Source organism: Hydra vulgaris, chromosome 02 (genome assembly GCF_038396675.1).
Source record: "Hydra vulgaris chromosome 02, alternate assembly HydraT2T_AEP".
NCBI lineage: Eukaryota > Metazoa > Cnidaria > Hydrozoa > Anthoathecata > Hydridae > Hydra > Hydra vulgaris.
Window position 1 is genome coordinate 54,947,501 of NC_088921.1, and position 15,892 is coordinate 54,963,392.

At 25.4% G+C, this 15,892-nt stretch overlaps 1 protein-coding gene across 1 annotated transcript in view; it reads right to left on the bottom strand.

Annotated features, from left to right (window-relative positions):
- Window positions 1-15,892, bottom strand: part of LOC101238875 (MAP kinase-activating death domain protein) — an 81,749-nt gene that overhangs the window by 36,099 nt on the left and 29,758 nt on the right. Inside the window, exons 12-14 of the mRNA XM_065789622.1 lie at window positions 8,041-8,190; window positions 7,770-7,830; window positions 6,285-6,459 (exon numbers count right to left, since the gene is read on the bottom strand). Coding sequence (XP_065645694.1) covers window positions 6,285-6,459; window positions 7,770-7,830; window positions 8,041-8,190 — 386 coding nt within the window. The remainder of the gene's footprint in view (window positions 1-6,284; window positions 6,460-7,769; window positions 7,831-8,040; window positions 8,191-15,892) is intronic.

The window sequence follows — 15,892 nt, forward strand, 5'->3', positions numbered from 1 at the left end:
AATATAACAACTTTGTTAAATTAATCTTTTCAGTTACCTTTTTTTAAAAAATAAATAAATAAAAAACATTCATTAGGGTGGTCCTTAACTCTTCGCCAAAAATAATAAATTAGGAATTGTAATGAGAAATGATTTGATTGAGTTCCTTTTAAATAAATATTCTTCAGAATTGAAAATTATTTTTTTGAAAACTATTTTTTTTTTTAACTACAGGGTGACCACAAAGTATCCGCACACGAGACGGTTTCATCTTGTGAAAATATAAGCATAAAAGCACTTATGTATTTTCTTATTTATTTGTTGTTTTTGGTTAATATTATGTCATAAACTTTATATACTTTACTTTATATACTGTGTAAACTATGTTCAATTGGTTTTTTTAGAATGGTGCGCGTTTCTCCTTTGTGCGGCAACTTTTCCTGATTTTATCAACTTTTCTCAATGGCCGCCATCGAGCCCCGATCTTAACCCGATGGATTTCTCAGTCTGGAGCGTCCTAGAAGGAAAGGCATGCCAAAAGCCGCATAAAAATATTGAAAGTTTAAAAAAATCACTACTGAAAGCTTGGGATTCTCTGGACCCTGCCTACTTGCTCGCCACCGTCGAAGCATTCCCGAGACGCCTACAGGCCTGTTATTTTGCTGATGGAGGAAAATTCGAATTCAATCTTTGAATCATAATTGTTATAGTTCAATAAATGTTTTAAAATAAAATTTGTGTTCCAAATACTTTCTACATGCTTTTTATTAAGCTCTTTATCTGTGCGGATACTTTGTGGTCACCCTGTATAGCTAACAAAAAGACAAGACATGTTTTTATTTATATATTAGATTACACTATATATGGTGAACATTTAGTTTGATGTTGTTTCAACAATTATATAGATATTAAAATTTTATTTCTTTGGTGATGGAAAAAGACAAGATATCATTTTTTTTCTTCTTTTTGTGTGGAAACTTAATAAGTATACAGAAATTTACATTATTGAAATTAAATCTTTTTATCTACGTCAGAGTTAACATCGTTAAAACAACTTGCTTTGTTATCATCATCAACAAATTTTGATTAAAAAGTTATAAAGAAATAAAACTTTAAAAACTATTGATCTAACCGTGTGTATATAAATATATATATATGTGTATATATATATATATATATATATATATATATAAAATAGAAAAAAATAGAATCACAACTAATAAATCTAAACATGTCAATTATCGAATGAAATAAACAAAAAAGTAAAGAGGCTAATAAAATAATACTTGGTGCAACAGAATTGCGAAGTGACAAACAGAAAAGTGAATATGATGCAACAACAGAATCTAAAAAATCTCATGATTTTTGTCAAAAATTAATGTCAAAATGATGCAATATTTTAATTCAATTAATTGGAAAGAATTATTAGGGATTAGAAATATGAATGAGTGTTATAATAATTTATTAGAAGTATATATGGAGGTCTGTGATAAGTTTATCACACAATCAAAATACAAATAACTGTGACAAATGTGGATAATATAAAGACTAACGTTAAAAAATAAAGGTCACAGCTTGTTCTGTAAGATAGAAATAACTATGAATTAATAATAATATCTTATTTAATAGTAAGACTCAAAAATCAATTGATACTTCTTTTGAATACGAAATCAATTTTTGTAGGATTGGATTAAAAATTTTAGCTATTTCAAATTCAAACAATTTGAATATGAAATAGCTAATAGTTCCAAACCCAATCCTAAGAAACTTTATGCATACCTGAAAAGCAAACAAAAATATAAGAAAGAATTTTGCTTTTTAAGGTTTCCAAAATGGTACAATTAGAGAGAACCTTTTAGATATTTCTAATTTGCTTAAACTTTCAGAGCAGGTAATCAATGCATACAGATGGACTTCATTGTTTTCACAGGTTTGTGTTTATCCTAAGTTTTTAATTGTAAAATATTTCCTTTTAAGCTGATTTTTTTTTTTTTTAATATCATTTTTATTTTCAGTAAACTTGAGTAACAGGATCAAATTTCAGTAAGGCTTTTTTCAATCTGTATTTACTCAAGACGATAAAAAAGCCTTACTGAAATTTGATCCTGTTACTCAAGTTTACTGAAAATAAAAATGATATTAAAAAAAAAAAATCAGCTTAAAAGGAAATATTTTACAATTAAAAACTTAGGATAAACACAAACCTGTGAAAACAATGAAGTCCATCTGTATGCATTGATTACCTGCTCTGAAAGTTTAAGCATTGCTGTTGAACATATTTTAGACTATCCCTTAAATCAGAAGAGATTACAAAAATATTTAATGATTCAAACATAGTTCTAATTTATGAATACCGCTACAAGTTTGATTCTTCTAACTATAGATTTGTTTCTCTTTAATTGTTATATGTTTATATATAACAAATCCATCCATTGTTTTCATCCATTGTATCCATTGTTAGTATTACAATGTCTTGGCTTTAAAGTAAACAAGGCTAAATAAGTGATCTACTAATGATATACAAAAGTGAACTATGAGCTTAATCAATAAAAATGAAATTTTCACTACACAAGCTAATTGAACAACAGATAATGCTCTTTGCAACCAGATGTGTGTTGACATTGGTAGCATTCAAAAGGAGCAACAAAAAGCAATTAGAAGACAAGTTTCTTACGTTTTGTTACAGTATATGATTGAGGAGAGATTGATTTATATGACGTCTCTGATTGAAGAGCAACTAATTTATTTTTAGACATATCTAACATGCTGAACGAAACAAGCAAAGACTGAAAAGCTAATTTCATTGCTTACTGTTTGGATGGGACATCAGTGATGTAAAAATTGGTTTTAAGCTTCTGCCCAAGTAGAACTTTCTTCTTGTCATTTAAATGGATAACCAGGATTGTTGCTAGAGAGTGATTTTGCAAATGATTTGTATCTATAAATTCTTAAGAAAAAGACTTGTTTACCTCTAAAGTTAGTACCAAAGTAATAACAAGACAGGAGAACGCATAGGAGAACGCAGTTTATATATATTCACATATATAAACTGCATTATTATATGCAGCAGTGGTGTAGTGGTATAGCGCTTGCTTTATAAGCAAGAAGTCTCGACATTGAACTCTACCATGTCCCTGGTAGTACAGCACTAAACTTGTTTCTCCGCACAGCAACCTTGTCAAAATTCTTGCTTTGGAGTTTTAGAGTTAAAAGTGGGTTGTAACCACAATTAAAGTAGCCTCTTCAACTGTGGCCTTCTTAGCCTTAGGGAGGTGAATTAACATTAAAAAGAAAAAGTAACTGCATTAAAATCAAAACTAACTATTAACTTTTGAAAATAATTTTCAGAATATTTATATTCTATATAATGTTCAACAACCAAAAAATTAAGCTTTGAGTAATATCTACCAAACTTGTGCAGAGTTCAATAGAAAAAACTTCAAAAAGAGAAATATAAAATTGCACTGCAAGTAATTGACAATTAGATTTTTAAAACACAGTGCAAAAATTACCATTAATTCAATACAATAAAATAAGTACAATAAAATAAGATTAAAAGAATAAGTTGTTTTAATTTATCAGTGAAAATACATTTATTGATTTTAAATTTTATTGATTATTATTATATATATTATTGATTTTAACTAAACTCCCAACATGCAATGCAATCTGTAAAAAAACAGATATACACATATTTTTATGGTATGATATGTACACTCTAAATGGTGAAGGCTAAAAATAGAGGCATAACAACTGACTCTAACACTTAAAAGTGTGTTGCATTTACTTTGGATTTTTTGGTTTACATATTAATTGAGACTATTAATTTCCTTTACTGCTAGCATCACAATGCATCTCAAAGTAACTATACAAGAAAGTAAAAGTTCATATGACTGACAGTACTGTTCATAATATAGACATTTAAAAACAGTCAATATACTTTTTTTTTAAATATACATTTTTTTTTTGCAATTCAAAAACAGCTTTAGATTTTAATAAAGCTATCAAAAGAGCCTATAATCAAATTGAAAATGGATAAACTTTTGATTTTGAATGAATAGGATAAACTTTTAAAGAGTTTTATGCAAGATATACCTATTTAAAGAAATACCAAAACATCTTTAACATCTTTTTAATTTGAATGCTTATCAAAATCTTCTTTTGCTATTTGCTGATTGATGATTTTTTTATATCAACATGAATTTATCACAAATAAATTTGCTTTTTTAGTCTAAGATACTATGAATTTGGATTTCATAACAGTTACTCTAGTCATGGTAAAGGTTTTTGGAATTCAAGTCATTTCACCATTATTCTGTAAAAACAAAAGTAAAGCCACATATTCTAAACTGAAATTCAAGTTTAACTAGTGATATCATAAAACATAAAATGTTTTTGGGTCATGAAGCAGGACCTCAAGGCCAAGTCGAGAGCCAGGGTGAAGAAGCACCGGATTACAGACAAGTTAAAAGCAAAAAGACTTGAAAAATGTAAGAAAAAACACATTAATAATTCTGTTCTTGAACAAGAAGTTGTTGACAGTCAACCATGTCTTAAACGGCTGAACAGACAACTATATATCAACCCAGGTATCTAAACAAGTTCCAGGAGAAGTAAGGTTAAAACATCAAACAAAGCAACCAGCATCAGTTATTGTTTGGCCTTGTTTTATCAGATGGTTAAAAAATACCTTTGGTTTTTATAACTGAAAGTTAATTCTGACACCTACATAGATATCCTAAACATACATGTCAAGCCCTGGATCAAGTCCAAAAACTTTCTTTCATTTAAAAAAAGAATCAAATAAATTAGTTAACTCTTATTTGTTTTATTTTAGCTTTTAAAAATAGTTAAAACTAGTCTGAAATGTAGTGCCACACATACCATAGAGAAAGATCTGTTGAAATATTAAAAATAAATAGAGAATGTACTTTTTATTTTAGAGATACAAGTAGGCCATTTATGCAAAAATCAAACTCTATTTAAAATAAATTATTCATTAAAAAAAAAGAAATTAAAAAAAAAAAAGCAAATACATGTCTACAAAAGGCTATGTTAATAACTTTAAAATTTTCTTGTCAGCACATTTACAATCACCTACAAAGACTTCCAGAAAGTTATTTTGCATTACCATTAGTAATAAGAATAAATTGAATGAATTGATTGCATCTATAATGCTTAACTTAAATACTCATAACTATTTTTTGATAAAATTAAAAAAGAAATATTTACCACGTTTTCTATATTGCTTATATTTAATGTTTGGTTTTTTAATTTAGTAATTAATTCATTTGTCAAAATAATCATTTACTAAAATTGAAGAAAAAACTGAAATAGAAAAAAATATTTAATAAAAAATGTAGTTCAGCTAGAAAAATTATTAATGAAAAATTGAACTATAAAAAATCTTTTATACAAGGTTACTAGCGATACTGTAAAAGTTACAAACAATAATGTTTAAAACAAAAGCCATTATAATTGATAATAAATAACATAAACAAATACTAAAACAACAAAAATAACTTTTAATAACTAATATAAATAACAATAATAACTAATAGGAGCTAATAGCTCCTTTTCAATAAAAACTGTTAAAAAGTTTTTTTATTTTAGTATTTTAGGAATTTAAAATAAAGCATTTATTATAAAAATAGAAAAGAAAGATGTCGTAAATAAAAATGATTCTGAGTTAAATATAAAAATTTTATTTTTAGTAAAATTTTATATATAGGTTTAGGTATTTGAGATTTGATTTGAGATTGCAAGAGACAAATTTATGACAATTGACAACAATTATTCAACATCAATAAAAATAATTTATAAAAATTAATTAACAACAATAAAGATATTTTATAACTCTTAAATACCAACAATAGCATAAATTTATAACCATAAACAGTATAAAATAAATAAAAAAATTTGAAAAAAAAAAATTTAAACAGTCTTTTATGCGATTTATTTTCAATTCAATTTTTTTTTTCTAGCTTTTTCTTAAAGTATATTGGTTGATATATCTTTTACATAACTGTGTATATCATAAAAATTCCTACATGATTCTATAAATAAATAAATCCTATATTCTATTTTATGTGTGAAATAACTTACATTTAATTAAAAAAAAAATCTTTTGATCTTAAAATTAGAAATTGAAATTAAAACATTTTTAAGTGGTTTAAATGGTAAAAATTAATAAACTAAGTTTAAATTATTAACTTTAATTCAAAAATAAAAACATGAAAAGATGAAAAAAAACTTGAGCCAAGATATTGAGACAAGAAAAAAACTAAAAATATCTATAAACTCACAACATCATTTAAAATAACTTGTTTATCTTTAACATCAAGATCAAGTTGATTTATTAGATACTGACGAAGTCCCTCATGGACAAGAATACGCCTTAACCTTTTTGTACTCAGCCAACCAACACCATCTCCGGACTTGACATAACCCGCTACTTCAGTTAAAAACTGTTGATTATCGCTGAAAAGTATTATTACTATATTAATAAATGAAATAAATGTATGTACAATGATACAAGTTTTATTTTATTTAATAATTAATTTATTATAGTAAATAATTTTTCCATTTCATCACAAATCTATTCCATTATAATTTATACTTTTAAAGTCCAAGAAGGAGCAACACTTTAACAATGTTAAAATTAATGAATAAATGCTCAATTAGACACACATAAAAAATAACATTATCATTTTTTAAAGAAGTATAATGAAAATAGATTGCAATCATTTTAAATCATTAACTTCATTTATCAATTCAAGGTAAAATATAGATGTAAATAGTGTTATCACAGTATTAGGTACTTCAGTACCAACATGGTTCTTCATTAAAAAAGTAGTTATGGTAAAAGTCTTCCAAAGTACTGAGTGTATCGATACTAACATTAGTACCAAGCTATTTTATTAGTACAATAGTGCTACTTACAAAGCTTGCTCGTCTGTCAGTAAGTAAAGCGTAGTAAAGTTTAAAATAAGAATGACTTACAGTTTAGTTGGTTGACTCACTTTTTTTTCTATTTCAAACATAAAAATTTGTATTAGCATTAAACTCATGAAATTTTTTTTTTCAACTAAATTTTTTTTTTCTTGAAACTAAAAGTAGTATCTAAAGTAAATTGATTCCAACTCAACTTCCAACGTGTTTCAGTGACTAGCTCGGAAACTTTTCTTTGAAAAGAATAATCCAATTTTAGAATTTTTTAGCCCTAAAGTTAGAACAAAAATTTTTTTATGAAAAAAAACACTTCATATCTTTTTTGATGTCACCATTACTGTCATTTAAAGTTAATTTGGAATCTTTTGGAAATTCCTAGTGGTCTCTGTAAGTAATAAGTAGGAGGCAAGAAGTTTTCAAAAAATTGTTTTGTGTAATATTTTAAAAGAATAAAATCCCAATATTATTCTTTTTTTTTTTTTGTAAAAATATTTGGTAACACAATTTACATACAACAAAAGAAAACTAAATTTAAAAAGTTTTAAAATTATAGTCTTTAAATTAAAATGAGCATCGAAAGTATTTTTATACACTTGATTTAGAAAGTTTTTAAAAAAAAAATGACTAGTAATACAAAAAATACAAGTTTTTGCTAACAATGCAAATTTATGATGCAGTGCACTATGCATGCTTACAATTTGGTTTGTTGTGAGTATGATTCTTTCTTACCAAGTATTTTGATAGGTATTGGTATTGAATACTGAAATTTCAGTACCATGACAACACTAGATGTAAACAGATTAACAATGAAACTAATACACTTTAAAAAAAATATATACCTGCTATAAATCTTCTGGTCATTTGGCTCAATAATCCTTATGGACTCAGTTATATCAGATTCTAAAAAAAAATTCGATTGCTATACTGGGTTTAAGTCATATAATCTGTTTTTATTTGAATAAATTTGGGAATTTATGAAATATAATAGTCGCATCCTGCAAAGCTTTGAAAACCTTTTTTTGATAAAAACTGAGAAATGAAGGCAAAGTAGTATAAATAATTTATTTGATGGTAAACAAATAAGAAAAAATAAAGTTTGAAATTAAAAACCTCTCCTTCCTTCTAAGTTTCTCGAGGAAATAAGTTTGACTGGTTTTCCTTTTAAACTAGAATTCATATTTGATGCTGATACAACACTTGAGTTTGACTCACTAACTGATGATTTTGGACCTGACTTTGATTTTATACTTCCAAGGACCGCTAAAGCATTAAAATTTTAAATACACAAATAAAATTTTAAAATTTTAAATACAAATAAATTTTAAATTCTTTTTTTTTTAATGTTATTATAACACTGGTTAATATATTAAGAAATGTTGCATAACTTAATTAAAAAAAACGACATCACACACTATATATAATGTATTTTGCAAAACAATTTCAGTTTTATAGTCTTTTTTAGACTACAGAGATTCAGTGCAGAGACTTCCGGAATGGCGGACACTTTTTTATAACAAATTTTATAAATAAAAAAGAAAAGAAAGATAAAAAAAAGAAGAACAAAATAAGAAAAAAAATAAAATAAAAATAAAGGGAGTGAAGAAAAGAAAAAAAAAAGAAATAAAAAAGCAAAAATCATAAACAAAAAATATAAAAAAACAAATCAAACAAATTAACAAAAGAAAAAAAATGAAAAAGGAAACGAGAAAGAAAAAAAGAAAGACAAAAAACCAAAGTTAAAAGAAAAAAACATTCGAAAATGGAAAGTAATTAAAAAGAATTAAATAAAATATAAAAATTGCTCTGTTTTTGAAGAAAAGAAAAAGAGAAATTTTTTAATTTTATTAATTTTGAGGGACAATATGTGTTTTATGGGCATTATGATATGATTTTTATTTTTATTTGAATGTTTTTATTTACTATGAAAACTCTATATTTTTTGTGAGTAAATGTTTGGGTGTGGGTGACATGTCTTTATTTGTGAGTGTTATTGAAATTTTTTTTTTTATTTGTTATTTTTTAATGAAATATTTATATAACTTTTATTACCTTTATTATGATTATTGATATTAAGATTTATTATATTTATTAAATCATTGTTACATTTTGTCAGTACATAACTGTTTGTAACTTTCTTGCGTCTGCATAATATTCGACTGTTGTTTCAAAATTAATATTGTTTTATTATTATATAACTTTCTTATTATTCTTATAACTGTTAATTTATCAGCATTATTATCATTATTATTTGTATTATTAATACTATTTCATGGTATTTACTTAAGATTAGTTTTTAACTATTTGTAAATGACCTTGATTGTAAGATCGTTTATCGAAATATATTGATTGATTTATATTGATATATATATATATATATATATATATATATATATATATATATATATATATATATATATATATATATATATATATATATATACACACATGACGAACCTTGACAAACAAGGCCGCTGCGCGGAGAAGCAAGTTGAGTGCAGTACTACCAGTGACTTGGACGTTGTTGTGGTGGACATCGAACTCAGAACCTCTCGCTTGTGAAGCAAGCACTCTACCACTACACCAATACTGCATTATATATACTTATATTATTTATATATATATTATTATATTATTTATATATATATTATTATATTATTTATATATATATTATTATATTATTTATATATGTATAAATATATATATAAATATATGTATATATATATATATATGTGTATATATATATCAGGCCTTGTTACGAGATTTCGCTGCGTAGCGAAAACGCGTAACGCATTTTTATGTAACTCAACTCAGCAAATATATTTTGCATCGTTAGAAGTTATATTGCGTCACTAGCGTCTTTACAAGTACCGCATTGTAATTAAAGTTATTTTATTAACGCGTTAAAAATCATACAAAAAGTTTTTTTTTTCTCACTATAACAAAAGTTACAAATAAAATCAAAGTTCTTATTAAAAAAATCATTTATATTATTTTTTTCAAATATAAACTAAATTTTATTTTGAAAAAAATATTTTTTTCATGAAACGTAAAATATTTGTTTATTTTCTTATAATTTTACATTTGGTTTTTGGTTATTTTATCAATTGTTAATAAATTTTTTCTTATTTAATTTGTGAACTCTTTTTAATAATGTTTTTAAACAATAGAGTTTTTTTTTTTGTTATTTATCAGTTACCGATAACATATTCGTGATCATAATTTATTTTCATAAATTAAATGAACGTCATTAAAACTTTACGTTATTTAATTAACAATAAACAAAATATGTTATTAATAAAATTTTACATCAAAATAAATCGTGTATTTTTTAAACTACTATGACTAAAAATAATTTTTATATTTAAAAGGAATTTATATATTTAATTCCTTAAGATAAAACTTAAACACTTTATTTTTTTTAACTAATTTTTAATAAAAAAAAAATGAAACAAACTGTTTCTTTAACAAAAAAAATCTATTAGTTTACAATTGCGGAAAAATGCTTTTACGACTTTATTTCTTCTGAATAAACGTCACGTTAACGATAATCAAAAGATAATTTAAATATTCTAAAAGATATAAGTTTTTGCGTAGCGCAAAACTGCTGAGCGCGTAGGCAAATCGCCTTTTCGCAAGCAAAATGCGAGCTGCGTAACGCTTCTTAACAAGGCCTGATATATATATATATATATAAATATATATATATATATATATATATATATATATATTTATATATATATTCAAGGGTTGAATTAAGTGATTTGGGATATCTGGAAAAATATCTGGTCTTTAAAATTTTAATTTATGTTAAACTGTATCCTTTGTTTTTATGGAGCAAATTAGCTTAAATTTGTGACCAAATGTCATAAAAAACAAAACAATAAACTAACCGTTTTTAATGCCCCTAAAGTTCACTGCCGTAGCAAGCTTAAGCAAGTTTAAGGCTGACTATAACTTGAAAATCATCTTCTTTGTGGGGTAACACCCCCTTCTCCCACACCCCCTCCCCCTAAAATTGTCTTTGTATGCAATCTTTACACATAAAAAAATCTTGTTTCTTTAAAACACTCTACAAATATAATACACAATAAAACTTGGTAATCTAAAAAAGATTTTATTCTTTGTATTTTGTGAATATTTTTTATCGTTGAGAGAAGTAAAAGCTAGAAATATGTTATACACAAGCTCAAAAGACAAGCTAACTCGGAAAAAGTAAAAGTAACATGTAACAACTTGAGCATTTTATTGCTTTTTTCTAAAATTTCATTTTGTTGAATTATTTAAAGTATACCCATATACGATAATAAAGCGCATATTTTTAAACAAAGAATTTTATAAAACTATATAATAACTATAAGTTTATTGCAATAAAAAATATTTGAAAATTTCCCCAAAATTTTTTAAATCTAGATTTAAGTTATGTTTAGCATTTCTCAGGTGTTACTCATGATGCGTAAAAATTTGCGTTAATTTTATAATCAAACAATCAAAACTTTAAATTGGTTGATTTTTAAAATTACGCGCATTTTTACAGACCATTAGTAACATTTTCCGAAATGACAAACTTTTATAATAAAAATATATATTATAACTATCTATTATAAAGAGATTATCATTTTGTATTTTAAGATCCTAAAGTTTTTAATATTATTTGAATATCCACTCTATGTTTACTAGATGCTTTTCTTTTTCAATTAAAAGTTGGAATTACTTATGTTGTTTGATCAAAGAATGAATTATAAAAGTTATAAGTGCGTTGTAAAAGCAATAACTTTATTGTTGTGTTTTATAATGCAGTTAGTGAGTGTCATTACTTTTGTAGTCGTAAGTTTATTGTTTTATATTTTATAACTTTATATTATATATAGATTTTATATATATATATAGAGATTTTAGAAATTGAATTTATATATATATATATATATATATATATATATATATATATATATATATATATATATATATATATATATATATATAACATTCTGATTTGACTTTATTGATGCTGAAAATTTAGTTGCTGTTCTCGTGCCAAATGACGAAGGAATGTTGAGACTTTTTTCAAAACTATCAGGATTTTTTTTTATACACATCTAAGCACCTGCCAAATTTCAGAAAAAAATGTTTAGATGCAGATACCATAAAAAGTGTTGCACTTTTGGTACCTAAAATCCGAATTCTGTATTGGGGGAGGGGATGGTATTAGATTAAGAATCTTGTGTGTCATTGTTTAGACCAAAGACATTGTTATTGACTCTTAATATAATCATGCTAATGATATTGTAAATTTTAATATTATTATTAATGTATTTAATATCATCAAACATTGTAATTATTAAATCTAATAAGTATCTACTATTAGTAATACATTTTTTAATAATCATTATTATATAATTATATAAGCAATTAAAAAAAAAAAAACTTTTTTTTGTTTAGGTAAAAAGTGGAGGGGAAGGACCATACTCCCCTTCCACCCGTATATGTTAGCCTATGCACCACTGGTATATGTTGTAATCAAGTAGAATATAAATTTAATTTTTTATAATTGTTTTAACAGCTTTGATAAAAAAAATATTTGTAAGAATAATTTTTTTTATACTAGGGTTTATTAAACCTCACCACCACATCCACCCTAACTATAAGATACACTTCTGTTTCCTTGATGTAAAATGAAATAATATCAAAAGTTGTTATTATTACATTTTACATCTTGTTACATCATTTTACATCTTATTATAGCAATTTACACCTGGGATGTAAAATGAAATAATAGCAACTTTTTGTATAAAAAAAACCTACTACTTCATTTGAATACACACTTTTATGGATGAAATTTGCATTTATTGGATGGTTAAGGCCTTTGGTGGTATAGAGCCCCCATTTAAATCTCTGGAAACGCCCGTTGACTAGTGATCAACGTAAACACATAGTCCTTTCATACAGTTGTCTTTTGATACCAAGATATAGTTTTTTAGATAAGTATTGACAAAGTTATAACAATTTTACTGAAGGAAAATCAAATTTTGACCACAGTTTCTTCAACAAATCCATATATCAAAAATATCGGTACTTCGGTACAAAAATATCGGTACTATATATCAAAAATATCGGTACTATCGGTACAAAAATATCGGTACTAAACCCCATAACTTGCGGTAGGTATGTTGGATTTTGAATACATTTTAATTCAATTTAAAAATTTAAAAATTTCATGTTACATACCTAATATATATTTTAGCAATGTTTAATTTATTTCATAATAAAAGTGGAAGATTATTTTTACTTAAGCATAAATTTTTGGTTGAATATAAGACTGCAAGAAAAAATTGTGATCTTTTTTGACTAAATTTAAACTTGCGTAATTTATGGTTGCAGGACCAAATTAGGACGTTTTCAGATCTGGGGCTGTTAATATAGGAGGGCCAATGCAGGGGTAAACTAAAAAATCTGAGCGGGAACAAGTTTATAGTTAGGAGCAGGAAGATAAAAGGACACAATGTTAGCAATGCTTTTAGAGCACTTTTTTAATCATTTTTTAGGTATTGCTAAACTTCTTTGGCATAGACACATATATGTAAACTGGTCTTAAATCGTAACTTTTAAGAAAGCAACCTCTGAGCTAAAGATATGTATAATATTGGGACAGTGGAGCATTTGTATCAGATCGATAGTGTGTTCATTCTCAATAAATGAAGAAAATACCAACAAATGAAAAAAAGGCAAAAATAAATAAATAATATTCAAAATACATTTATTTTTAAATGCTATTTTAAAAACGCTGCTTCTTTATGATAAACACTAGTTCTTAATATTAATTACAGTGCACAAATTTATAAGACATTGTTGTTCCAGGACATAGATCATTAGGTAGTGAAAATGTGGCATATAAAGAATTGTACGATATGTATGCCCTTAGTACAGTCTATCATTACAAAAACATCAATTATAATATTTATTTTATATTGAAATGCGATAGAATTTAAAAATATAAGCAAACTTATATCATTTTTAGTATTGTTAATGGTGTTAAATAATTATTTGAAGCTAGAATTCTTATACATATTTAATTTTTTTCTTATACATATTTAATTTTTTTTTTATACGTATTTAATTTTTTTCTTATACATATTTAATTTTTTTCTTATACATTATTAATTTTTTTCTTATACATATTTAATTTTTTTAAATTAATGACATGTTCAAACAATTGAAGCAGAAGTATTCTCAGCTAGTTAGGTGGTATTGCTTGAATAATTATACTGAACTGGCAATAAGTGATGCAGTTAAGGCATTGATACTCTTTATGCTTTGTACAATTTTCAAAAAACAATAAATAGCTTTCTGTTGTTTCTGTAAAATTTATCTTTATTGGGTGAGTTCTCATTTTGAAATATAAAGGTCGTTTTACCCAAATTTAAATTGTTACATTTGCATTTCATAAATGCTTTAATTGATCCAACATGGGACTTAAAGCCTCGCACAGAAACTTGCAAGCGTATTATTTCTAAAAAACTTGGCATTAATGTTACATTGGAAGAATTTAAATCATCTTCAGAACTTTTATAATTAAAAAATGTCACATTCAGTAAAGCAATTCATGCCTTCTCTTGTCTCATATCTATGTTCAAAGGAAGAAAAATTATAGGAGTTCCTAAAGTTTCTGAAGTCAAATTTGCAATTGAAAATGGTATTTTCCAAGACGTGAATATATTAGAAAAGAAAGAAAATCAACCTTTAATTGATTAAGCCATCTTTTATCAGAAGCTGGCAATAGATATAAAGTCATGCATTGAACCTGTTGATGAAAAACACATCTTAACAACACGCAGTGCAATATTGTGGCCAAGAAATAAACAAAATGAAATATAAACTTCCCAAGAATATCCGGAAATTCTGCTAAAAGATTTCTGCAATTTTCTGCTTGATGATTTTTTTTTTAACAAAACAGGAGTTACACAACTTCAAGGAACATTTTAGTGGTCAAGTATATGTATCCCGTTCTTGTGGTCATTTTTCCAAACATAGAAGAGACTCTAGTTGCTAAGTCTAAAACTTTTGCATTCTTCATCAATAATCATACCTGTAAGCAGAACGTGAAAGGGGCATTTTAATCATAAATATCATCTATAAAAATGTAAGAAGCATATTGCCAGTAAAACATACATAACCATTGATGTATGTTTTACTGTCAAGAACCATGTACAAAGGGAAAAATAGATAGCTGGAACAAAATCATTTAGAAACTGCTATAGTGTTTTAAAATACTCATATTGCTTTGATAACATCTACTCAATACTTATGTAATATTGAACATAATTATGTCTTATACCATGTACAAAGGGAAAAATAGATAGCTGGAACAAAATCATTTAGAAACTGCTATAGTGTTTTAAAATACTCATATTGCTTTGATAACATCTACTCAATACTTATGTAATATTGAACATAATTATGTCTTATACCATGTACAAAGGGAAAAATAGATAGCTGGAACAAAATCATTTAGAAACTGCTATAGTGTTTTAAAATACTCATATTGCTTTGATAACATCTACTCAATACTTATGTAATATTGAACATAATTATGTCTTGTTAATGTTATTACGTTTCTGCTTGTAAACCAGAAATAACTTATTTCAAATTTTTTTCCCTTAATATAAGCATTTAATTTAAACATTGGACGTAAATAGTAATATAAGTCATCGTCATTCAGCAAAAACGCATCTTCAGCTAAAATTTGAATAACTAATTTTAACAGATGGAAGGGCTACTTTGCATTGCTTTGAACACGCACTTTGAACTTTTAAACACCGTTCCATTTGATTAACTATTCTACTTTAACCCCTGCATATATAAATATATATATATATATATATATATATATATATATATAAAGGTATTTTGAAGATGTTATTTTTTTTAATTTATTCACCTCATCAAGAGAGAGAATTTTTCCTACTCC